This window comes from Balaenoptera acutorostrata, chromosome 2, assembly GCF_949987535.1.
Source record: "Balaenoptera acutorostrata chromosome 2, mBalAcu1.1, whole genome shotgun sequence".
Taxonomy (NCBI): Eukaryota; Metazoa; Chordata; class Mammalia; order Artiodactyla; family Balaenopteridae; genus Balaenoptera; species Balaenoptera acutorostrata.
In genome coordinates, this window is record NC_080065.1 from 105920681 (window position 1) to 105947762 (window position 27082).

General features: G+C 36.0%; 1 protein-coding gene and 1 pseudogene across 1 annotated transcript in view; one reads left to right on the forward strand and one right to left on the reverse strand.

The window, feature by feature from the left end:
• LOC103014256 (peroxisomal multifunctional enzyme type 2-like) overlaps positions 1–18270 on the reverse strand; it is a 77022-nt gene extending 58752 nt beyond the window's left edge. Inside the window, exons 1-9 of the mRNA XM_057540385.1 lie at positions 18261–18270; positions 16584–16718; positions 14599–14658; positions 13297–13318; positions 13150–13196; positions 11611–11695; positions 10333–10520; positions 3855–3946; positions 1224–1248 (exon numbers count right to left, since the gene is read on the reverse strand). Coding sequence (XP_057396368.1) covers positions 1224–1248; positions 3855–3946; positions 10333–10520; positions 11611–11695; positions 13150–13196; positions 13297–13318; positions 14599–14658; positions 16584–16718; positions 18261–18270 — 664 coding nt within the window. The remainder of the gene's footprint in view (positions 1–1223; positions 1249–3854; positions 3947–10332; positions 10521–11610; positions 11696–13149; positions 13197–13296; positions 13319–14598; positions 14659–16583; positions 16719–18260) is intronic.
• Positions 18271–26444: 8174 nt separating this feature from the next.
• Positions 26445–26739, forward strand: LOC130707174 (transcription and mRNA export factor ENY2-like; annotated as a pseudogene).
• Positions 26740–27082: the final 343 nt, after the last annotated feature.

The following is a 27082-nucleotide window of genomic DNA, read 5'->3' on the forward strand; positions in this document are numbered from 1 at the left end:
ACAGAACAGAGTAGAGCTTTGTTGAATAGCAAACTGAAAACTAGTGGTGATAACAGGCCAAAGACTCCAGATAATCAAATTAATATATCAGACAACCCCACATAATTCTCCCGTTTCCTCCCTTTGCTCTTCCTCCTTGTCCATGGGAAGTCAACTAGATTGCCCAGATTCACAAAAATCATCATTGCTGCATAAGTTCCATGAAGATAATTTTTAACACTGTGTCTTTTTTAAAAAGCCTGAGGAATAAACAGAACCTTATTTAAACAGAATGGTCAGACTTTGATGATTACTAAATTGAAGATTTGTCCTGGGGAATGACAGAAGCTTCTAGAGATTTCTTATTGATAAAGTCCCATATACAGCTTTTATTGCAACAACTGATCTTCCTTTCTTAAAAGATGTCATAAGACACTTAAAAATGTTTGAATAAGTTACTTCATAACTTAGAGAACAGTCATTAACAATAGTCTACAATATGTTGTAACAATGTCATCCAGCAATGGCAGCCTTTTAAATAATTCAATTAATTTTGATACCAGCATCCAAATGAAAACTTGAATTGGGATATTGGAATGTTCACAATTTTTTTTAAACACCATAAAGTAATTATCCAATCTGGAGCTCACAAGGTTTAAGAACTGGGGGAAAAGAGGACTTAAGCCAGATGAATTTACTGTTGGGCTGAAGGAGAATAATTTCTATAGATCAGCTGCAATTTCTCTTCTAGAAAGCTGTCCAGTGTGATTCCCCACTGTCTCCTTCTGATGTCTCATGCTCCAAGGAAGAAAAGAATCACTGAGAGAATTGGAGAACTTGCCCAGGACAGAGCTCTTCCCATCTTCAAAAAACGCCCTCCCTCCCACTCACTACTCTGCTGAACAAGCATGTGGGGTGCCGGAGACATGGGAAGACAAACATCAATATAAAGAGAGACTGTGCTGTCTGAAAAAACAGCCAGTTCTGAATAGGACAGGACAAATATTGAATAAGCACTGCTAATAGGAAAAAAACTGAAAAGATCCTTGAAAATACCACAGGCCTGCAGGACAACTTCCATGTTTTAGAAGACCTGTTGCTATTACAATGTTTGAGTTTGATTATGCGTGCACTAAATCCAATGGTTCGGCATTTGACAAGGTCTTTACCCAGCTCTACCTGGATATGCAGGTTTAAAGATATGGAAATAATGTATGGCAAACCAAAAACCAAAAGAGACTTACATTTTCCAATCCATCCTGCTCCAACCTACCAAAAAGAGGAGGAAGAAGTTATACCATCTAATGTGAAATTACTAATAGAATTTTCATGAAATTAACAAAACAGGCAGCTATCTTTTTAAGAGTATCAGAATGCTAGATGACAACGGATGAAAATAATGCAGCTCTACAAAACTCCGTTGGCCGGCATGACTTTGCACTATTCATGTTATCAGAGTAGAAAAATAAAGCAACACAATATAGCAGAAATGCATGTAGTAGAAAAGCATGACTTTGCACAGAAACCAAGGTGCGATACCAGTTCTTCTACAGACTAGCTGTCTGATTCCTGGTCAAATAATTTGACTTCCCTAAACTCAAGATTCCCCTTATATAAAATCAGGATAATAATACACTCTTCATGAAGTAACCATGAAGGTTAAACAATATAAATACCAAATTTGCCCAGCACATCACTTGAAATACATGTCCTTCTAGAAAGACTTAATGAATCAAAAAAAATAAAAAGCAAAGAAAAATAAAGCCAGGATTTGACTTAATGAACTACATATACTCATTTTAATGAAACACCTTTATATAGAAATATGGCAAATGACCAAATACATTAATCACCGTACAGAAAGATGGTATTTTTTCTAGAAGCCATTCAAGGAAATCCTCAGAAGAAAATGTCTGATGTAAGAAAATCTGTTTGTCATATCTTCAAACACCACAACTACAGTGTTCCACATGCATATAACAGAAGAAACTGTACCAGCAGACAGCACACTTCTCAGTGGCTCTACGCTCAAGGGTATGGCTTTTTAATCACTCATTCCTTTACATATATTAACAGGACAATCGGCCTTGATGCTGTCAGAGTAGTTAAAGTGGCAGTGGTACTGATAACAGGAAAGAAAAATATCATCTTTTATCATATTTGGGGAGTGAAGCAACAAGCTGCAAACTCCTCGCAGGTGCTAGAAACGACAGCTCCAGTCGATCCAAAAAATCTCTATCTGCCACTCTAGATATCTATCAAAACTTGGCAAACAAAGTGTCAATTTACATTCAAGGTTTAAGTCAGGATATTACACACCGCTCTTACTGTATTTTGCACTCAATCTCACACAGCAAATGTCCCTTACTAAAACTGTTCACAATATAGTAAACTAAAAGAACAACATACAAAACTTCATCTACAGCATTATCCTAGTTATCTGTGCATGTCTGGGTATGTGTGTAAATTGTATACTTAAAAAAAAAGACTACTCGTGTAAAATGCACACCTAATAAAAGACTGGAAAAGAATATCCATAAAAATATTAATAGGAGTTATCTCTCGATAGTGGTAATGTGGGTGATTTTTATTTTCCTCTATAAACTCCCCTATATATTTGAAGTTTTCTACAAAAAGCATATATTATTTTTGTTCACAGAATTAATAACAAATATAAATGTAAAAGACAAAGAATTTTTGTTTAATTCCTTAATGAGATAAAAGACAGGCAGACCAAATTTGGAGCTCCACATGGCTTGATATTATTAAATTTCTCTTCTGTAAATCTAGAGTTGTAAAGTTCTTTCCACCTCTAATTTTCCACAATTCACAATCAACGACTGTGATTAAGAAAGCAGAGGTGCCTATCTCTGCATAGACAGGTGTAGACTGTTTTTCATTTACTAAACAGCTTTTTATTCAAATAAATCAGGCTAATATATCATTCACTTCAAACTGAGCCAGGTAATTTTGCTACCAAGAAATATCTTTGGATGTCATGTATTCCGCATGCAACAGGTTTATTATTATATTACCACAGAGAATCAAATAAAGGGGGGTGGTCTAAAATATAACAGTTTATGCTAGAAAAGAAAAAAGAGATCAAACTCAAATGAGGACCAAAAAATATATAAATCAGCATAAGGAAATCTAAAGGGACTTTGATTATAGAGTGAAAACTGAACCTCACTGGATAGTAGGATTATGTGTGGTTTTTATTTTTATAGTAAACTTGTAAAGCTTTGCGATAGGGAAACATAGCAAAGTTTATTTTTAAAGTTAATACAAATAATTTGTGTTTACTGATCTATCATACCCAGACTGAATTCCTGCTATACTGATATAATAGTTAAAATTGAGGGGTGACTGCTAGGTATGCTAAGAGTTTAAAAATATGATCTCCAGTTCTCACAACAAAACCCCAAGAAAACTAAAACTCAGGGAGGTTAATCTGTACAATATTCCAGCGAGCCAGCAATTACCAGAGCAAGAAATCAAAACCTGGCCTGGCTGACTTTAAACCATCACCTCTGTCCCTTCACTTTACTACTCAGCATCTCTAACCAAATGAGACTTTCTATATCTGACTAAACACATCAAACCAGCCAGTCACATTTTCATTTGACAAGAATATCAGAAATGAAGAACTAGGGAAGAACAATTTACAAAGTTGCTGTTACTTTCTCAAAAAAGGACATTAGTCATACTTGTTCCTTAATTATAACAAATACATAATATTAAAAAATATACAAGTGGTACCAACTGATGCAGATTTTTACAAATGTGAACAACTGGAAAATACTGATTTTTGAATCATTTTTTATATTTAATTACACAAATATTGCTTTGGGAGAAAGTGCAAAGGTGCAGAATACCTCAAACAAGCCACCATTTTCCTCACAACTCTCATGGCAAAGCCAAAGGACCAGGGGTGCCACGTAATCTGGCTTCAGAGCTTCCAGAAGATCTGAAATAAATAGCCAAAAAAAGAAAAAAAAAACTATCAATAAGAATATATACATATTCAATCAATCATTTTACTTTCTGAAAATTCCTCACATAAAATTATAGGTTCAGAGACTTTTTAAATAAATAAGAAAAAAATTAGATATACATAAATAATTAGTATTAACATCCAAGGCTTTTAGAAGAATCTTTTCATCCCAATGGATATATTCAGGCTTCTAACATAGAAGGCATCAGATATACCTTTCCAAGATGGGTAACATACTGTTTAGAAGACAAGTTAAAGCTGCCTTGGCAAAGACTGGTGAGCAAAGGCATACATAGCATAATGAACTTAGGTACCATTCATTCCCAAAACTATTTTGCTCTCCCAGAAGCTAGAAAACTACAAAACAGCCTTGACAACTGTAATGGCAGTAAGATGATGGAAAATGGACCTTGCAACCGTTACTGATGAGTCACAAAGTGTAAGAAATATTTTCCTGCTGCATACCTTCTGTGAGCAACTTAACAGAGCAGAAAGGTACTACACAAGGAGCATGAACACCTAGATTTTACTGCTGGCCCTGCCATGTAGGCAATTTAGGGCATTGAGCACAGCGCTCAACTCTCTTGGACGTGTGTCTGCATCTGTAAGATGGTAATTAAAATGCGTTACCTGCCTATTCTACTAAGTTGTTGCAAGGCTCAAAGGAGACACGATTTGTAAATACATCTTATAATCTTTAAAGAATCAAATAAATGTAAATTTTAACTGTGAAGGGACAAAATACAGTTTTATATTTTAAAGTGACAAAGATGACATTTACAGTCCCTGTAAATTAAAGAGCAGCTCTAAGAACCTTTCACTTTACAGTATTCCTGACCCCAGAAACTGTGAGATAATATATACTTGTTGTTTTAATCCACAAAATTTGATGTAATCTATTACACAGCAGTAAATAACTAATACAGCTTGGGAAGTTAGTTCATGGGTATTCATCCTAAGATTATGTTTCATTTCATGTAAGAAACATGTAAGTCACATACATGACTTTCCATTTTTCAAATATATTTCAAAGGGGGAAATGAAATTGCAAATGTCTCCGCACATTACTCATAGCACCTGGTTCTTTAACAAATAATTCCTTTGACAGCCTGTAAGTTAATATTTCAGAGGAAAAGAGGAAAAACGCTGAGGCAAAATAAATTTTCGGCTTTTTCTAAACTATAAAAAAGTAATAAATACCAAAATTTAAAATAACAGGAATTCAGAATCTGAAGGGCTTTTAAAAATGATCTGTAACAACTCTCTTCCTTTACAGAAGAGAAAGCAGGTCCAGAAACTTAAATTATTTGTCTAAAGTAGATCTTATTCTCCAAACATCTTTCACTAGGGTTTGGTGGGCATAAAAGATACTACATTAAACAGTGACCTAACATCTCTAGAGGTCAAAATTAATGGAAGCTACATTCCCAAAGGAAAGCAAATTTAAAAGCTAAAGTTTTCAATATTTTCTTGGAAACTTGCTGCTTCCCCAAGAAAGTCTACAGCCAATGGCAAAAAGTGACTAAGGTAGGAGTCTAGCACAGAAATGATAAGCATAAAATTCTAAATAGTGGTTATCTCTTGGCATGAAGCAGAGGAACAGAATAGAAGGTATAAAGTTAGATGCAAGTAATGTTCCAATTCTTGGGTTGAGCAGTGAGTTCATGACTATGCATTACATTTTGATACTTTACTTCTTGCCAGTAACCTACACTGTTGTGCATATATATGTAGCATTATACTTAAATAATCCAGTTCTTTAACAAGAATTCCTTCAAAAAGATATGAGAGTATCAAGTTTTTTTAAAATAAGGGACTTTTTTAAATGGCCCTGTTGACAAAAGAAAAGGAAAAAAAAAATAGATCTCACGTACAAATAGCTATTCTACACTAAAGCAAACTGGTTAGGCACAGCTCTTAGGAAAAGCTAGCAAGTACATACTTGGTATTACAAATCCCAAGTTCTAAAATGAATGTTAGCTCAAACGTGGAAAGTAAAATGGTACTGTGAATAAGCATTTGTATGCCATGAAGCAGCTAATTCTAAAGTAATTTCACTCATCAATTGTTTTGTACTGTTTCACAGAAACTACTTTTAAAGTATTACAGATATTTTCTTTTTAGATATATGTTAAAACCAGGAGTATCAAAAACCATACAGTTTTCGACCAGTCAAGTATTCTATTTCTTATATAACTAAATAAATAAGCATTGGCTCTCAATCATACATTTAAATTTTTAAATTTAAAACTTTATATTTCATGTTTTCAAAGAACAAAGTTGGAAGACTCACATTACCTGATTTCAAGACTTACTATAAAAATATAGTAATCAAAACATCATGGTATTGGTAAAAGGACAGGCCCATAGATCAATACAACAGAACAAACAATCCAGAAACAGACCCACACATACATACATGGTCAACTGATTTTCCACAAAAGTGCAAAGGCAATCCAAATCAAGAATGAGGAATAGTCTTCAGGACAAATGAACTCGCGGTTTCTTCAACAAATAATTGGCACTTTTTCAAAAAGGAGAATGAACTATCATATGTTAAATAAAACTTAAGAGATACAGTAACAAAACGACTGTGAACCTTGTTTAGATCATTGTGGAATAAACTAACTCTAAAACGATATTTTTTAGATAACGAGGAAGTTTTCATATAAATTTGGTATTAGACAATGGTAATGAATTATTTTATTTGGTGTGATATTGGCATTGTGGTTATAATGTCCATATCTGTTAGAGACACATTTCCAAGTATTTATTAGGTGAAATGCAACATCTAAGATTTGCTTTGAAATGTTACAGAGAAAAAGGGAGAGGGTAACAAAATAAATAAATCAATAAGACAAAATCATTTTGAAATATGCCCAGAGCATTCTGTTCTCCTTAACAAAGGCCTATCCTCAAGGGAAGCTACCAGAGCCTTATTTGACCTAAGGGAAGAGCAATTAGACTAGTGGAACTCCTCTAGCCTTCCTGTCTCAAATAAGGGGAGAAAAAAAAAAAAGGCTAAAAAACTGTACTGAAGCTCAGAGTCCAGAGACTTTGACCTGCTAAAAAACTTGCGGATTTAATCATAAGATTATAGAACACTTCCCCTCGCCATAATTTACAGCCACTTCAACAGGCCTCCAGTATAACAACAGTGGATTACAACTGAGAGAGCTGCAAACACAAAGAGTACCTAGGGAAACCCAAAGACAACAGGGGACACAAAAACAACGACAAAGAGGAAAATGTAGCCTCTGACACCAACAGCTACAGGAACCAATAAACGCAACCTAACTCCTAGCCAGATAAACATGAAACCTCACAATAAAGCTCTGTATACCACACTTTCTACTACCCCAATACATCATGTTCAGTTTTCAACAAAAATTTCAAGGCATGCTAAAAGACAAGAAAAGTACAGGCTGAGGAGACAAAGCAAGCCTCCGAACCAGCTTGAAATATAGCAGAGATTTTGGAATTTTCAAACTAGGAGTTTAAAATAACTGTGATTAACATGCTAAGGGCTCTAATGGAGAAAAATGGACAACTTACATGAACAGATGACTACTGTAAGCAGACAGAAGGAAATGCTAAAAAATTCAAAAGGAAATGCTAAAAAACAAAAACAATATAACATTTTGAAATGAAAAAAGAAAAATCAGTAAGCTTGATTTGAATATATGTCAATAGAAACTTCCCAAACTGAAATGAAATGCAAAGAGAAAAAAGGACAAAAAAATAAAAGGGAATAGAATATCCAAGAACTGTGGTATAATTACAAAAGATACATTGAGACTTCCCTGGTGGCGCAGCGGTTAAGACTCCACGCTCCCAATGCAGGAGGCCCGGGTTCAATCCCTGGCCAGGGAACTACATCCCGCAACTAAGAGTTTGCATGCCACAACTAAGGAGCCCACGTGCTGCAACTAAGGAGCTTGCAAGCCACAACTAAGGAGCCTGCAAGCTGCAACTAAAGGGGCCCACCTGCTGCAACTAAGACCCGGCCCAATCAAATAAATTAATCGATTAATTAATTAAAATAAAAAGATAGAACAGGCACATAATGGGAATACCAGAAGTAGAAGAAAAAAAGAAAACAACAGAAGAAATATTTTAAGCAGTGATGGCTGAGAATTTTCCAAAGTTAATCACAGATACCAACCGCAGATCCAGGAAGCTCAGAAGACATCAAGTAGAATATTGCCAAAAATCTACACCTATTATTATGCATACTATATTCAAACTGCAGAAAAAACAAGGAGAAAATCTTGGAGGAACACAGAGGGGAAAAAATACCTTATGCATAAAGAAACAAGGAAAGAATTATGTCAGACTTTCCTTCAGAAACCATGTAAGCAAAAGAAGAGTGGAGTGAAAGATTTCAGGTGTTGAAAGAAAAAAATTACCAACCCAGAATTCTGTACCCAGTGAAATTATCCTTCAAAAGTGAAAGAGACTAAAGAGAATTAAAAAACAAGCTAAAGACTGGGAAAAAATATTTGCAAAACACATATCTGAAAAAGAACTTGTTTCCAAAATATTCATGGAACTCTTAAAACTCAACAACAAGAAAACAAAGAACCCCCCCCAAAAAAGAAGAAGAAAACAAAGAACCCAATTTAAAAATGAGCAAAAAATAAGAACAGACACATCACCAAGGAAGACAAATAAATGGCAAATAAGCACAGGAAAAAAATGCGCAACATCATAAGTCATTAGGGAACTGCAAATTAAAACAATGAAATACCCTATACACCTATTAAAAGAACTAAAATGCAAAAGACTAACAATAATAAATGCTGGCAAAGATGTGGAGCAACAAGAACTCTCACTCACTGCTAGTAGGAATGAAAAACAATACAGCCATTTTTGAAGACAGTTTGGAAATTTTTACAAAGCTAAAGACACTCTTACCATACAATCCAGCAATTATCCTCTTTAATATTTACCCAAATGAGTTGAAAACTTACGTCCACACAAAAACCTGCACATGAATGTTTATAGCAGCTTCACTCACAACTGTCAAAAACTGGAAACAATCAAAATGTTCCACGATAGGTGAATGAAAAAACAAATTGTGGCACCTACATACCATGTAATATTATGTAGTGATAAAAAGAAATGAGCTTCAATCCTCCCAGACATTTGGGAAAAAAGGGAGAGGATGAAGAGATGGAACACAGGGGATTTTTAGAGTGAAACCATTCTGTATGATCTAAAATCGTGGGTACATAACATCATGCATTTGTGAAAACGCATAAAATCATACAACCTAAAGAGTGAGCCCTAAAGTAAACTATTAACTATAGTTAATGATAATCAATCAGGGACTTCTCTGGTGGTCCAATGGTAAAGAATCTGCCTTCCAATGCAGGGATGCGGGTTCGATCCCTGGTCAGGGAACTACGATTCCACATGCCGAGGGTCAACTAAGCCCGGGTGCCACAACTACCGAGCTCACGTGCCTCAACAAGAGAGCCAGCGTGCCACAAAATATAGAGCCCACGCACCCTGAAGCCCAGGCGCCGCAACTAGAGAGAGAACACCCACGTGCCACAACTTGAGAAAAGCCCACGCACCACAACGAAAGATCCCACATGCCTCAACGACCCGATGCAGCCAAATAAATAAATAAATAAATAAATAAAAATTGATCAATACTGGTTCATCAATTGTAATAAATGTAGCACACTGATGTAAAACTGTGTGGGAGGAGGAGTATATGGGCACTCTCTTTACTACCTGCTCAATTCTTCTATAAACCTAAAACTGCCCTAAAAAACATAATCTATTAATTGTTTTAAATAATTATTATTCTAAACCAGTAAGAATGCTATTACCTCATTCTGTAAAGAAACATGCCTCAACGACCCGATGCAGCCAAATAAATAAATAAATAAATAAATAAAAATTGATCAATACCGGTTCATCAACTGTAATAAATGTAGCACACTGATGTAAAACTGTGTGGGAGGAGGAGTATATGGGCACTCTCTTTACTACCTGCTCAATTCTTCTGTAAACCTAAAACTGCCCTAAAAAACATAATCTATTAATTGTTTTAAATAATTATTATTATAAACCAGTAAGAATGCTATTACCTCATTCTGTAAAGAAAAAATGTATGTATGTCTACCTACACAAAGAGAAAGTTTATCTCAGTGTGGTAGAATTATGGGTCATATTTTGTTTGTTTGTGCTTTCCTAAATTTTCTATAATGAACATAAACTACACATAATGCTTTTTTAAATTGTAAGGAAATTTTTTTAGCTACTCAAAAAATTAAATACTTTTACAAAGCTCACACCACACAGGTATGTGAGGAACAGCATTAAAAAAAATCTAAACTACTTACCATCAGGCAAAATGTTCTGGGTCAACCGTGATCCAGCAGTAGGGGCAATAGTGTTACAATGAATGTTGCTTTTCTCGCCTTCAACTGCAAGACAATTTGAAAGGCCCAGAAGACCCAGCTTTGCAGCACAATAATTTGCCTGGCCAAAGTTGCCATATATTCCTGAAGCCGATGAAGTCATGATGATCCTAAAAGGAAAATCAATCTCTCAACATCATCTTTTCTATATTTTGATAATGTTGCAACTCTAAGCATTTTTTTTTCTTTTTCATTACTATTACACCTGTCAAAAGCAACTCTGTATACTGCCATTAGGTTCTTAAAGTCATGATTCATATATCTAAATTAATATAAATAATAAAAGTAATCTCTCAAAATTCAACTGCGAGATTTTATTGTTTTAGAAAGAATCCCTGGTCAGGATCAAATGAATTCAAGTGTAAGAATGTATATTCATTATGTACTGAAAACAATAAGTATTTATAAACATAAAATAAACTGCCAATTTACAAGTTAAAATTTTAGTAAGAAATATTAGATCATGAAGTTCTAATTCTTTAGTCCTCAGAACTTTGCTCCTTTCCCTTTCTGGATAATATTAAATGCCTCATATTAAACAATACCATCTCATAATCTGACCTAATCTCACTTACTCTACTTAGTAGAACAAGTAAATCCTATCATTGACTTTCAGAAACTGCTAGTATCAGGATATACTAGAACTCTCCAATAAGAACAGATATCACACGCAATTTACTTCTAGTAGATGTGTGTGAACCCTGAGTTAACAGGAATAACTTTTATGTTAGAGAGCATGGGGCCACTTACTAGGTCTGCCACGTCTGAGTCACACAGACGCAACTATAAGAGTCTTACCGTTCTTAGCTTACAAAGACTAACTCATGTCTGACCAGTGTCAGCCAGTAGAAAACAGCCACTCATCTCTCCCCAGTTGGTCACTGGGCACAAAAAATGATATTTTGGTTAGAGAATAAAGTACTGCTGAATCCTCAATGTTTGTACTGCTAAAATATCAGAGAATAGCAGGAGAATCATTAATAATGAAAAGTAGGAGGTGAAAAGAAATACTAAGTTGTCCAGCTAGCTAATCTATGACTGACACCAATGTAACGGGGAGGCATCTTCCAAAACTACATTTAAAAAGCCTGTGCATATCAGAAGGTGTATTTTTCAACGTCAAAGCAATTCTTTTCCTCTGTACATAAGAACCCACACACGGCATCTCCAATCCCCCTTGACAGCCACATACAACTCTACCTTCCAAATTTCTGTTTCTTCATGTGATCCCACGCTGCCCGGGTCACCAGGAATGAGCCCCGCAAATGAACTCTCTGGATGATATCTAAAACAAGAAATTTTTTTCAGGAATATTGTCAAATTTAGACAGACCTATCTCAGAATCAACATAAGCAAAGACTTACTTATACAAAGATGTTCATTTTATACCTAGCATTCAAAATCAGCTATTGTCACATTGCACTCTAATCATTTTTGCTTTAGTTCCAGTTACATAACCAATCAATAATTCATACCTATTTTGCCTATAATTTATGATTAGATTATCTAATATATCTAACTTTATCATAAATATAATGCCACCTAAATACAATGCCTATGCACATCTAAGTGCAATGCCATCTTTAATTTTTGCCTATTTTATATAAAAATTCATTAATACAAATAACCAAGAATTTTACATATATAATTGGGACTCAACACAAACGTTAAAGCATAATCAAAAACCACTCAGTTCTTCATCAAGAAATGTTTATAAAATGTTCAGTATATCCCTAAATCCCTATTTTTAACAGGATTTGCAAATGAGTTAGAGAGAGCTGGGGGTCAGGGCGTGGAGGTATAGGAAAGAGGGGGAGGGAAAGAGGGAAAAAGAGAGACAGAGAAGCCTGCTTTCTGAAATGTCAATCTAATGAACAGACAACTTGGGGGATGATGCAGATAAACAAACAATTCCAGATTTAATCTTACTCTGATGAAACCAGAGGACACACTCCAACCCCATCAGAGCTCAAAGCAAAGCACCGACTTAAGTCCCCTCTGCCAACAAATTCTATCTTTCTCAGCTCCTTTTTTTCTCCAGTTATTACAAGGGAATTGGAAGCTAAAAGCCGTCTTTGCTTAATTCTAAGTCAGAAAGATATCTTGCTTCTTCCAAAAGAACTTCTGGCAATATTTCCCAGAAACACACTCTATAAACAATGATGTAATTCATCTCAGTTACCATGCCTGCCACCGTCTCAGCCACCAATGCTTGTTTTAGTTCTGATAGCCAATGAAAGTAAGGGCAAAAAAGAGCAAACAGGATAAAAAAATTTTATAACTGTGACTGTTCATCATCTAAACTCAATCTTTCCAACATGACATTCCTAATGGAAATTTTTCCTACTTATTAGAAGTTTCAAAATTATATCTAGGTTTTTCCCACCCAGTTCTCAGATCTCCATCGTTTTTAGTGCCTCAGACTCTCTTCCATAGCCTACTCTTGCTCTTGAAATAAGAATCACACAGCCAGACAAGCATGCAAAAGGCTGTTAGAAACAACTAATACTGCAAGAAAACGCTGACAATCTCTCAAAGAGAAAAAGGGAAACGAACGAAAGTCACAAAAGCCTTTTCTTCCAACTGTTCATTTTCAGTTGTAAAGCTTACTCATCACTTATATTAGCAGAAGCAAAAATAGGTAGAAGCAAGTTTTTCCTTAAGTGTGGAAATGTATCAAATATTAGAAGGCTAAATGGATAAGTATGTTCCAGAGAACGTATATTTTAAATAACTTACCCCAGTCTTCATCACTTATTCTACCAAAGGAACGGTCCCTCAAAATTCTAAAAAATTGATATTATGTATGTTGAGAAGAGAAAGTCAACACTTAAAAAAAGTTTGCATGTACATTACTTTATTGGAAATTTAAAAAGAAATACTCACCCAGCATTGTTGATCACAACATCTACAATATAAAAATATTCAAGTCACAAATATAAAAGCAAGCATATTAATTTGCCTTTGCTTACAACACATTTCTTTCAAAAGTGTTCCCTGCCTCCCCCCCACCCATGGAAAAGTAGATATAATAGGTAACAAGTGCTAGCAGAACACAATTTTATACCTATAGTAAAAAAAAATCGGATTCACAAAAGCACAATAAGTACCCCATTATATCAGTGCTTTCCTCTCAAGTCTACATACCTAAATGTTTCCACCTCTACCTCCTGCCAAAATTCTGTGAGCTTATTTACAGAATTAGCAGTCACACAACTCTTAGGTTCTTAGAATTCAGTGGTAATCGTAAACCATCCCTCAATTAACTTCAAAATTCACTGGGAAAGTTAAAAGTTTAAAAGATTTTTCCTTGCCACTCAAAAGTCAAAAGCCCAGAAAGGAAACCATTAGAGTCAGAAACTGATGGCCTGTCTTCATACATAATTGCATTCTCACTATAAAATAGAAGGGATTGTTTCTTAAGGTTCAACCACCATCTTGTGGCTATTTTCACCTTATGACTTCAAAACTTTGTGGTCTCTATCCCTGTGTCAGACACTATGTGAACATGTCTCTCACAAGCTCAACCAAATATAGCTAGAAAAATATATATGCTAGACCAAAAAAAGGGGGGGGGGGAAACACATTCAAACTACAAAAATTAACATTTTTCATATTATAAACATGTTGGGCTTATCTGCAGTAGTTTCCCTCTAGTAATTCAATAACCTTTTACTAACAATGTATGGGACTAAGTCAGGAAAATTAAACAATATATTTGAAATGCTTGAAATGCTTCTTAAAAATGAAGATTTTTATTTTATATAATTCATCTTAATTAATTTGCAAGATACTGAATCATTTTCATCTGAATCATTATAATTATCTAAAATATTCCACTGGGTCCTCTATTGCCAAAATACTGATTTATTTTTTATTTTCTAAATATATTTGGGGTATGATTAAATTATTATAAAAAGGAAACTTAGAGAATACTTACAAGCCTCTTTAAAGGCTCTTAAAGTACAAAAAAATATAAAACAAACTCAACACATACATGCATAAAAACTGTCACCTCAAGCCCTTTGTGGAATAAGATTAGGGTATGTAAAAAAATTAAAATTTAAAACAAATCTAAAAATTTGATTACCAAAAAAGAGTTTTTAATAAACAAAAGTGAAATAAAAAATATTTCATTAGAAAGGTAGAAGCTGCTCTGTTAGTACCATAAATGCAAAGAAATATTACCTATTCTTCCAAAAGCATCCAGTGCTGTCTTCACAACCTTCTCTCCTGCTTCCACTGAATCTGAGGGAAAGGGAAATTAGGACAAAACTTCAGTAATATCCCTTACAAAGGACTTCTAAATTCTGTGGCTCAGAGCACATGACAGATACTATTCATTCAACAGAACTCATTTCCAAGGAAAATACATTTATATTGCAGGCACGTAACAAACTAAAATATAAATGATAACATGTTACAAAAGAAATTTAGTCCCTAAGGCAATCCTTTAACCTACCAAAAAAAAAGAGAGAGGGGGTAAATGAGAAGTATTTGACCAATAATATCCAAGACACCATGGTCCAACAGAACATTCTGTGAAGATGGAAATGCTCTATTTCTGCACTAACATGGTAACCACAAACCACATGTGGCTCCTGAAATGTGGCTAGTACGACAAATGGAATAATCTATTTTATTTCATTTCTGTTGAATTTTAAATAGCCACATAAGCACTTCCCCTTAAGGATGCAAATGAGACTTTGAGAGGGAGGGAAGGAGAAGCGTGTTTAATTTGAAAAAAGCATGTTCAATTCTGTATCACTACATTTGGAAAACAAACCTACTGTTTTTGTAATACTAACTAAAAAAGTAAAGCTCAATGAAATATTATGGATTTGTTATTTTCTGCTAATCAGCCCAGGAGAAGGGCTCATATCCCCAGAGCTGTGTGTCAAATGGTCAGCTGTCAACTCAACATCACCATTGCCTCTTTCTACTTCCTCTGCAATCACAGGCGGAGCCAGGTCCCTTCCCTGGGACCCATAAGCTCCTGAGTTAGATCTGCCAAAAGGAGATACTCGCTTAAAGGGAGGAAAAGTAGGAAGAGACTGTAAACGCAGGCAATCTTGTGAGCAGGCTGCAGATGTGAGACTGACAGCACATCTAGGTGAGCTCTTGAAAACCACCTGCCACAGGCTGAGATGGTCATCGACAGTTTCCCTGACATGCACCTGCCCAGACCTTCCAATGGTAAGTCTCTAATTCTTTGTATAAAACCCTTCACACTTGGAAAACCGAGAGGGGCTTCTGTTTTCTTGACTGAATCCTGATTGATACAGGTTGAATATCAAAACTGAGGGGCAGGGAAGAGAGTCTGAAATCTTTATCTTTACAAAATAGGTTTTAAAACCCCAGAAATTTTTTTAAGTTGAAAACATTTTTCTAGACTCTCAATGTGGAAATAAGATACTAAAATGTCTGTCTCATTAGTCCCTTGAACTCTCAAAACAAATCATATCCTATTTCCTTTCCTCTAAAATTTCAGAATAAAGTCACTGGCAATCTAATTTTCTCCCTGGTCCATAAAAACAATCTAATTTGCAGAAAAGTCAGTAAGCACTAGCTTTTTAAAGTAAATCTACTCAAGAGGATTCCTTACAAATACTACTAGAATCAATACATCAAACATACAGGTTGTATTTGCTGTCTTTATTTCTAATGCCTAACTTTGACTCTTACGTTTTCATAAAGATAAGAAAGTTGCATACAGCAATGATCACCTGTGCAGAATGTAATATGAAGGCTGGGTGCAGAAAGGGGGCACTTCACTTCTTACACTATATTACTTCAAGAAATGTTTTTTAAAAGCAATTTTAAAACGAAGAATTTAATGTTACTCTGTAGAAATACATAAGACCTTTTAGCTAAGGCAGGTCTTTTAAGAAAAGACCATATTCATATTCACATCTACAGTAATGTACTGATTATATCATGCGCTCATTATTAAAAATATTAAATAGACAACTGAATAAAAGTTAGACTCATGAAATAATCTACATCAAAAGTTTAAAAAATACGTCACTAAACATCTTTGGCAGACTTAGGTAAAATCTAATTTCATAATTATACTGGAATGCCAAGATATTTGCTCAATACTTATTAACATGAGAAACAGCATCAGTGGAGGAAATATAAAACAAGCAGTATAGTTCTCTCAAATATTGTACCATAGTTGGCCACTGCTCTTCCGCCTTTCCTTCTTATTTCTTCAACAACCTTATCAGCAGCTAAGGAGCCTTTACCAACTCCCATGAAGTCCCCTCCTAGATCATTCACTGCAATGCAAAAATAAACAAATAAGAATTCAGTTCTAGACCTTAAAAATATGAGTTGGAAATGAAATTATATTATTAGTGTATTTCTTCAGTCAACTTCCTAATTCCCTACTACTATATTCCCATCTTACTGAACACACCATGAGATACGTACTTTCAAAACATGCCTCTTTGTTTTTAAATATAGATATGAAAAAAAATATATATATATATAGATATGAAGCAGAAAAATATTTAAACACAGGTTCATGTCATGAAATTTTTAACTGTGCAATGCTTCTCCTTTTTTAGAAAGAAAAAGACCATGATTCAACCCACTTTTAGCAAAAAGAAAGAAAAGAAAAAAACCTAAAGATCACTTTTAAGATTAAATACACAGGAAAACAGTATGGACATTCTTAAAAAAATTACAACTAGAACTGCCACAAGATCCAGCAATCCCAATTCCAGGTATTTATTCAAAAGAATTGAAATCAGGAACCAAAGAGACAACAGCACTCCAAGTGTTCAATGCAGCACTATTCACAATAGCCAAGATGTGGAAATAATCTAAATATCAACTGACAGATAAAAATGGATAAAGAAAATGTGGTACATAAATACAATGTATTTATTCAGCCTTTAAAAAAAGAAGGAAATTTTGCAATATGTAATGACATGGATGAGCTTTGAAGATAATATGGTAACCCAGTCACAGAAGGCCAAATGCTGCATGATTCCACTTACATCAAAGTACCTAAAATAGTCAAACTCATAGAATCAGAGAGTAGAATGGTGGTTGCAAAGATTAGGGGGAGGAGAAAATGGGGAGTTGCTAATCGGTGGGCATAAAGTTTCAATAATGCAAGATGAATAAGTTCTATAGATCTTATCTGCCATACAACATAGTGCCTGCAGTGCATAATACTGTATTGTACACTTAAAAATTTGTTAAATGTTCATATTAAATGTTCTTACCATAATTAAAAAGAAAGAAAGAAAGAAAGAAAGGTTAAATACACAATGTGAAATATCTTCTCCACGTCAAGAAGGTCTTTGTTTACAGGAATGGTGATAAAGAACAAGCACGGGGCTTCCCTGGTGGCACAGTGGTTGAGAATCTGCCTGCCAATGCAGGGGACACGGGTTCGAACCCTGGTCCGGGAAGATCCCACATGCCGTGGAGCAACTGGGCCCGTGAGCCACAGCTACTGAGCCTGCGCGTCTGGAGCCTGTGCTCCGCAATGAGAGGCCGTGACAGTGACAGGCCCGCGCACCGCGATGAAGAGTGGCCCCCGCTCGCCGCAACTGGAGAAAGCCCTCGCACAGAAACGAAGACCCAACACAGCCAAAAATAAATAAATAAATAAATTTATAAAAAAAAAAAAAAAAAAGAACAAGCACAATATTAAACTCTTGGAGAAGCACACGTGAATTTTTATAAAACATAGTGTGTCATGGTCTACCAAAAAAAGAAATAAAAACTATTTATTGAAAGAGGTCAAAAATTACATACACAACTAATATGTGTTCAGTCATTAATTTATAGCATATATGTAATTTATATGTTTAACAACTGACCACACTTACCACATAACATCTCCCTATATCCAATTATATAGATACAAACATTAATTGCACATTTACTATTTGCAAGGAAATCTACAGAAATCTACAGATGTATAAGAATGGTGCCTATCCTCAGAGTTTATAATCTACTGAAAGTTAAGTATGTGGTAACTACACTAATGCACTAATTGCATCATAAAGTTTATAAAAGCCAACATAACTAAATAATATGATAACGAAGGTAATTTATACAATAATTTAATTATTTACAAAATAACATGCAAAAACAAATGAAAAGATATATAGATCAATGCCAAATAACTTGGAAAAAACAGAATTTCAAACAAATACCTGGGATAAAGAATTAATTTGCATTGCAAAGTGATCATTTTTGTAGGGTTATTGCACACTGTGCAGAATATAACAATTTAAAAATTACTAATTAATAAATGGCATAGAGGTATATACTAAAATTTAAAGTCTCTTAATATTACCAAATTGATAATTACCATACCTGGGGAAAAAAGAAAAACCCACAAGATCTTTTTTTCTTTTCAACAATGGTTCTCTTTTGGTGGGGGCTGGAGTGAGGGCTGCAAGTGGGGTTGGGTGGTAAAGGGAGATACAGGGATGGTACCAAGCAAAGCTAGCCTAATGTGCTTTTACTCTTAAAGGAAATGAGTTTTTCAAAATGTGGACTGGGATATATTTTTTCTAACAATATAGTCTTAACAGCCTTACTGCAAATAAAAAATGCCGCAAAGACACAAAATAATGGGGAAAAGGCTTACATTATCCCTCAGAGATTAAAAAAAAAAGTGTTAAGCTTCTCAAGACTAAATTCCTATTAATTATTCATTTCTGTACAATTACTCAAATGACAGGAAACAGTTTTTAAAAATCAAGATTTTAAAACATGCGGCTAACAGTCTATTAAGACCCTTTTTAACTAAGCAAGGGAAAGTTCAAGAGCAAACTGGCAAAGGCCATACTTAAGTAAAGAAAGAATTGTTCAATTGTGAAATGAAACACTACCCCCAAGTGGAAACTGTTCAAAGTGCAACCAAGTGCAAGCAAAGGTAAGAACTGAAGACTGTATAAATAATTATTGAGATCAATGATGTGCAGTGAAACAGTTTCAGAATAGATTTATTCAAGACAAGTCTCTACCTTAGAGAGTACAAACTTAACACTGACCCCACTCAGTTATCCCACTATCACCAGAGCTAAATCACAGGGATTTCAGGCTTAACTAGAAAAGCACTGGTTACACGCTGAAGGGCTTGGATAGCAACAATGTTCACAGATTGTATACAAAGAGAAATGTATCCACACTATGTGACACTGTTCAGCTTAAATATATGACTAAAATTCTAATCACAATAATATTTTAAAATACCATTACTGCCTTATACTGGTATGTATATACTTTACATTTTCAAAGACCCATCTATGTACATTGCTGCATTTGATCTCCATACAGCTTTTTAGGAGTTTGGCAGGAACAGTTGTTCCTATTTTCACAGAAGAGCAAAGTTTAGGAAAGGTTATGTAACTTGTTCCAGGCTCCAAAGCTTGTCCAGGCTCCAAGGCTGTATGAAATGGCAAAATTCAGACTAGAACCTGGACCTACCACAATACCACTCTGCTCCTCTAATGCTGTAAACAAGTTTCTTTTATCCTAATTATTTCCACTAAAAAAAAAAAAAAAAAAAAATCACATGTGCTTGGGGAGAATATAGAAGGAACAGTAAATCAGCCACCCCAGTCAAACAAATAGCTTTAAATTAGGGAGTAAAAATGGTTAAGATTATGATAGTTAAGGACAGAGTCTTTTCAGCTAAAACCATCAAAATATCCCCCAAAGTGATATATTTGTAAATCCTCCATATAAAATCCAGTTTATAGCTCTGAAGAGTTTTGTTTTTTTTTTTAAGATGTAAAATCTTTTTCCTATTTCTGTCATTTTAAATAAATCAATGACTTGGATAGTCTACTAAAGACTACATAAGGTTTTTTACTAAAAATCCACCCCAAGATTTTACTAAATACCTGCAATATGCTAACCACTAGAGCAGGGATATAAGAATCCAGAGAATTCTAAAACACACTTGGAGCCTGTAAAAGTACTCTATTAATAGGTAAATGGATACCTAAATACAAAGTATCAAGTTATCAGCTATCCAAGCCTGAAAACAGAACCATGTTTGTGACAAGGCCTGTTTCCCCATATCCTCCCAACACTGGACATCATCATTCTTTTCAGTATAACAATTAAATGATTACAAGTTGTAGCTCATTATTTAATTTACATTTCTTTGAGCACTAGTAAGGTAACATTATTTTCATGGGCTTATTGGTCATTTATACTTCTTATTGTTTTGCCTGCTTAAATCACGTTTCATTTGGGGTGTTTTTCTTTCTTACAGATGTGTACGTGTCCCTTACTTATAAAAGATTTTAATTCTTTATATGTGTTGCAGATCATAAGTTCCTTTATTGAAATGTTGAAAGAGAAACAGAGGTAACATTGGAGCATTAATATTATTTGATGAGCATTACATACATTGTTTTCCAGTGTTTTGTTACATAAACCAGATTGAGAAATCTGGATTTGTCTTTAGCAATCCTATTTGTGTACAGGACTTTGCTCTCAGAAGTTGGTTTTCTTGTTCTTTCTTGCTATCCTTCAGCCCTGACTATTGGCTCCAAAGACTAGAGCAAGAAACATGCTTTGGGTCTCCTGATATCAGGGCTGCTAAACCAGCTGAGGGAATATACGTCACTTATAGTTTGATAGGAAAAAAAAAAAAAAAGCAAAGCAAATTGATTATCATCTTCCTCAAACTGTCCCATCTTCTCAACATCAGTTTGCTGGGTGAGTTATTTCCCAGGTACTCTTTCCTTTCTCCCATTTCTGAACAGCACATGTCACTGAGCCATCAAGGCTTGACATCAATTTCATTATGATTCTTCAAATGTTCACTCTGTTCCCACTCTGTATCCAGCACTGTGCTAGGTGCTTTAAGCTCGCAAGGTAGACAGTTTGTGCACTGAGGAGTTTCCAGTTCTTTCGAGGAATCGTTTACTGCCATTTCTTTCCTATTCTATAATTTCATGCCCAGATTACTACAGTTGCCTTCCCGGTGGTCTTCTGCCTCCAATCTTAATCTTTCCAGGCAATCAGCAGACTGTTGCTGGGTAATGGCCCAAAGGCAGCCTTTATACTACGTCATCCCCTTGCTCAAAATCTGCAGTGGAACCCTAATTATTCACTGCCTAACTTTCAAGATCCCTTAAAGTCTGCCCTCACTTTACTGTTTCACTTTACTATAAGTAGTTCGTCCTTTTTGCTGTAGCTCAGTGCGGGAAATTGCTTATATAGCAGTTTCTAACTTGCCACTTAATTATCAAGAGTAATAATGTTATAATGCTTTGTATTTGAAGAGTGCTTTATCACTGTGCTTACACATATTCGTGTTCATATATTTATTCAATCCAAGGGTTTGACACCAGCTGAGTCATATCCACTACCAATGACATATCTATAAACGACTTTTATTTCCAAAGTAAAATGGTGCTTCCAAATTTACAAAATCAAAATAACTTGCATATGTATTGATTCTGTGAGTGACATCCTTTACAATGAGTAATCTGAGAAGCATATAAAAAGATGACACGGGCAATATTATACTACAAGTGTACTTATTTTTTGGAGAGGTTATTTACTTTTTTTTTTTTTTTTTTAATGCTTTCAAGAAATTCAAACCCTGCAGATTCAAAAAGTCGTTTTAATCCGTGTCTTACCCCAGAGGTAACTGCTATTAACCATCTCTTGGATGTTCTTCCAGACATTTCTGTTTTCTATGCTTGATGCCTTTCCTCCTATTTTGATAAAGTTTCCGATAGCAAACAATAGCATTAAGAATCATTTCATTGATTTTAGAGCTGTGGGCCCAATGGGGATTTCTTCCTGTATTCTGTTCATGTCCTGACTGCTACCAAAAAGTATTTAAGGTTGCTTAAATGTGCAAGGGCTATTAAAAAATGGAAAAATTAAGAAAACGTTACATCAGAGAAAGAGAAGCCTACTCAAACCATATGCTAATGGTAGTTACTCTATTTGGGGACAGTGTCAGGTTTACCCTCAAGCTTCTTGACAGCCAAAGAAAAGGCGGAAAACACAGAGCTGCCATACTATTTTCACGTTTGGTAGAAAGATACAATCACCCTAGTTCATCAGAGTCTTTTCCAGAATGGCCATAAATGTATCTAAATATTTGAAGACCTCCAAAATGTTGTGACAGTTTAGAAAGCAACGTCTTAAATTAGGGCTCTTTAATTTAAGGGACTTAATCTGTCTCAACAACAAGAAGGCATCAAAGGTCTCCTTAAAGGGAGAAGAAACTGAAAATGAGAGACTGAGTCCCCTCCAGAGTTCAGTCCTGGGACCCTATCTCCTGTTTATATGCACTCACCACCTGGGTAATCTAATCCAGTCTCCTGGCTTTGAATACCACCTAGAAACTGAAAACAGATTTACACAGCTTCAACCTGTCCCCCCAACTACAGAGTCCTACATCCCACTGCCTACCTACTATCCCCATCTGAAAGTCTACTGGGAATGTCCCCTCTCTGCGAATCCGGCCCTCCTCCAGTCTTTCCTATCTCGGTAAACCACCACTTTATCCTTCTCTCTCCCTTTCAACCCACATCAGCAAATAAGCAAATCCTGCCATACCTACCTTCAAAATATATCCAGAATTTAACTTCTTTGCACCACCTCCATCCCTACCACCTGTCTGAATCACCCCCATCTCTTATGTAGATTACTGCAATAACCTGACAGATCTCTCTGCTTCCTCTTCTTTTTTTTAACAAAAAATCACAAGTGTGGACAAGAATTGTTAATAGGATAATAGACCCCAATATGCCCAACGTACTTCTCCACTTCCACGCCTGCTCCCCTAGAACCTATTCCTCACACAGCACTCAGAATGATCCACTTAAACCTTAAATGAGGTCATGTTGCTCCTCCATGCTCTCCAATGGCTTCCCATCTCAATCAGGGTAAAAGCCAGTCCTTACTCTGAACTAAATGGTCCTACATGACCTGACCTCCTGTGATCTCTCATCTCTCACTTTGTTCCCCTAGACGACTTCACGCCAGCCTGGGATGCCCCCTAAGCTCACTTTGACATAATCTTGAGCACAGTGCCCAGCACACGGTAGGCAGTCACTATTATTCGCTTTTTACCCCCTTTACAAAAGGTTTTAATTCTTTTTTTTTATAGCTTTTTTTTTTTTTTTTTTAAAGGATTTTCTTATTTATTTATTTATTTATTTTTGGCTGTGTTGGGTCTTCGGTTCGTGCGAGGGCTTTCTCCAGTTGCGGCAAGCGGGGGCCACTCTTCATCGCGGTGCGGGGACCGCTCTTCATCGCGGTGCGCGGGCCTTTCTCTATCGCGGCCCCTCCCGTCGCGGGGCACAGGCTCCAGACGCGCAGGCTCAGCAATTGTGGCTCACGGGCCCAGCTCCTCCGTGGCATGTGGGATCTTCCCAGACCAGGGCTCGAACCCGTGTCCCCTGCATTAGCAGGCAGATTCTCAACCACTGCGCCACCAGGGAAGCCCCAAAGGTTTTAATTCTTGATGTCATTTAATCCCCACCATAATCCTGGAAGTTATTAGGTAAGGTGGCTACTAATATTCAGAGGTCATGTAATTAGACAGCAGAAACAGGATTTATAGCCTGACCTAACTTCAAAGACAATTCACTTTCCCCACTGCAGTTCACCTTCTGGCTATCAGGATCACACAGCGGTTAAAAACACAGGCTCTGGCATCAGACCACAGGAACTTGTAACTCATCTTTACCAGTTATTATGCAACTGCAGTACAGAAAAGAAATCATGTCGATCTTACTTCAAAAGATTGCAGTTTCAATTACCCAAAAATGCTACTCCTCCAGTTCAAGAATAGAAAGCATTCTGCCTTTCTTACTGTCCAAAAAGAGGTTCTCCTTGCTGGAACACTTCCATCTTCTTTGTGTTCACGCCCTCAAGACAAAACTTAATATTCAGAGAACTCGATACAGCTCACCTACTGAGGAAATCTCAAACCTATTCCATTCCCAACATTTCCTTCAGACATGTGCGAACATTTCTTGAAAGATGTAACGTGTACGAAACCAAATGTCCCTTGTTGTAATTATCAGCCACAGGCTTAGCAGTTCTGATACCCAGATTTAAATCTCCCATAATGCTTTATATTACGGAATATAAAACATAGCAATCATATTTACATGAAGAGAATATCTTAAGTGATACCCTTAACTTTGGGCTTGGCCAGGTGATTTCCTTTGGCCAATGAAAGGTGAGTAGAAATGACATGCCACTTCTAAACAGAAGCTTTATGAGACACCAAGGGGATCCATTTTTATTTTCCTTCTGCCGGAAGAACAGCCATGATGAAAGTTGCTCCTTCAGCTGGGATCCTGAAATTAGTACGACACATAAAGCAGAGACACAGCTGACCAGAAGCTGAAAGGTCAGGTAGGTATGAAATTACCCTTTTTTTTTTTTAAGAATTTATTTATTTTATTTATTTTTATTTTTGGCTGTGTTGGGTCTTCCTTCCTGTGCGTGGGCTTTCTCTAGTTGTGGCGAGCAGGGGCTACTCTTCATTGAGGTGTGTGGGCTTCTCATTGCAGTGGCTTCTCTTGTTGCGGAGCACGGACTCTAGGCACATGGGCTTCAGTAGTTGTGGCACACGGGCTCAGTAGTTGTGGCTCGTGGGCTCTAGAGCGTACGCTCAGTAGTTGTGGCGCACGGGCTCAGTTGCTCCGCGGCATGTGGGATCTTCCCGGACCAGGGCTCGAACCTGTAACCCCTGCATTGGCAGGTGGACTCTTAACCTCTACACCACCAGGGAAGTCCTGAAATTATCCTTTATTATTATAATCCATTGAGATTTGTCTGTTAACTCGGCATAACCTAGCAAAAGTTGACTTATATGAGAAACAAGGTACTCCATTTCTTAAGGTCTTACTTCTTACTGGCCTCTGAGCTAGTCATAGGATTAACTGATTAGTAATTTTTCCACAAACAAGATACTCTGATGTCATAAATCCTAGGTTTGCTTACTCCTCTTTACTATTTTTTGCTTACTCAGGTAAAAATATGCTGAGCAGAACAAAATTAACACAGGAGAAATGTTAGTGCACATGATACAACCTGGACTCAGGGCATCTGTGTTTTAAAAAAGTTAAAGCAGAGGGTAGTGGTGGTTAAGGAAGAACAAAACCCATTGGTAGCCCAGAAAGTTCACAGCTAGGTCACAGGCTAAAAAGTGGTAGAAAATATCAGTGAAAAGTTCTACATTTTCACATAAACTAAGCTAAACTAAATCTGGCTCTCCAGCCTAGTTTGGTAAATATTTTTCCCAAAACACTAATTTTCTGCCTTTTTGGACTCTCACAAGCACTTGCTGCGATACCATCCCTGAGGCAATGACAAAATAAACAGATACACTGTCCCTGTTTACGTTTTTCTTAGAACTGAAAAACTCCAATCTGAGTTCAACAAATTCAAAGGTAATAAATAAATATAGGAAAACTGATCCACATAAACACATACTGCTGCAAAAGGTTTTACAAAACAAGTTTATAAACTAAGATTATAACTTAGTCACAACAAAAAAAGCAGAAATTTATTCAACCAATCTCAAAGACACACCAACCACTCCCCAGCCCGCCCCACCCCCTGAAAAGGGCTACAGCAAACAATAAAGGAAGGAATGAACAAAGTCCCTTCTTTACAAAAGGCAACATTCTCAGAACTTTAGGAGATACAAAAGATAAAATGAGATACTTGCACTTACGGAATTGAGTGGAAAAGATGTAAATAAATTAAAAGTTTTAAGTATTAATAAATAAATAACAATATTTTTTTTTTAAAGGAAAAAAAAAAAAGTAACAACATGTGCCTTTAGGCCCTGACATGAAATATTTTGGGGAAAACCTGGCAAAAAAGGCCTGAACTATACACGCCCTGACCAAATACCACAATATCAAAATTTGTCCTTGCCCCAAGAAGTAGACTGGATTAACAGCCAGTGGCTATGACCTTAAACAAGGAACATCCAAAGTCGCTGTGTCCCTTCCATAAAGATATATGCTAGGTCCGGGCAGCCGAAGAGTGTGGTTAGCAAGATGAACAAAGATGCGCAGATGAGAGCAGCAATTAACCAAAAGTTGATAGAAACCGGAGAAAGAGAAGGCCTCAAAGAGTTGCTGAGAGCTAAATTAATTGAATGTGGCTGGAAGGATCAGTTGAAGGCACACTGTAAAGGTAATTAAAGAAAAAGGACTAGAACACGTTACTGTTGATGACTTGGTGGCTGAAATCACACCAAAAGGCAGAGCCCTGGTACCTGACAGTGTAAAGAAGGAGCTCCTACAAAGAATAAGAACATTCCTTGCTCAGCATGCCAGCCGTTAAGATTGAATTAGATTGTGTTGTTTTGTGGTTTTATTTCTGAAAGTAAAACTTGCCATAAATTAGGAATTGATTTCCCAATATAAAATCCTTTTTTGTATGATGGTATACAGTTTTCAGTAATGATGTATACAATTGTATTGATATTTTTCCCTAAATGTGTTATTTTAATAAATATCTCATGAATGAAAAAAAAAAAAAAGATATATGCTGAGGAAGAAAAGTATATTCAATATCCTGCTTAGGTCTTCTTTGTTTAGAAAACCTGGCTGCTTGTTCAGTCTTTTATTACACATCTCCGTAAACAAATTGGGAGAAATTTGGCTCTCTGTATTCCCTGATAAGA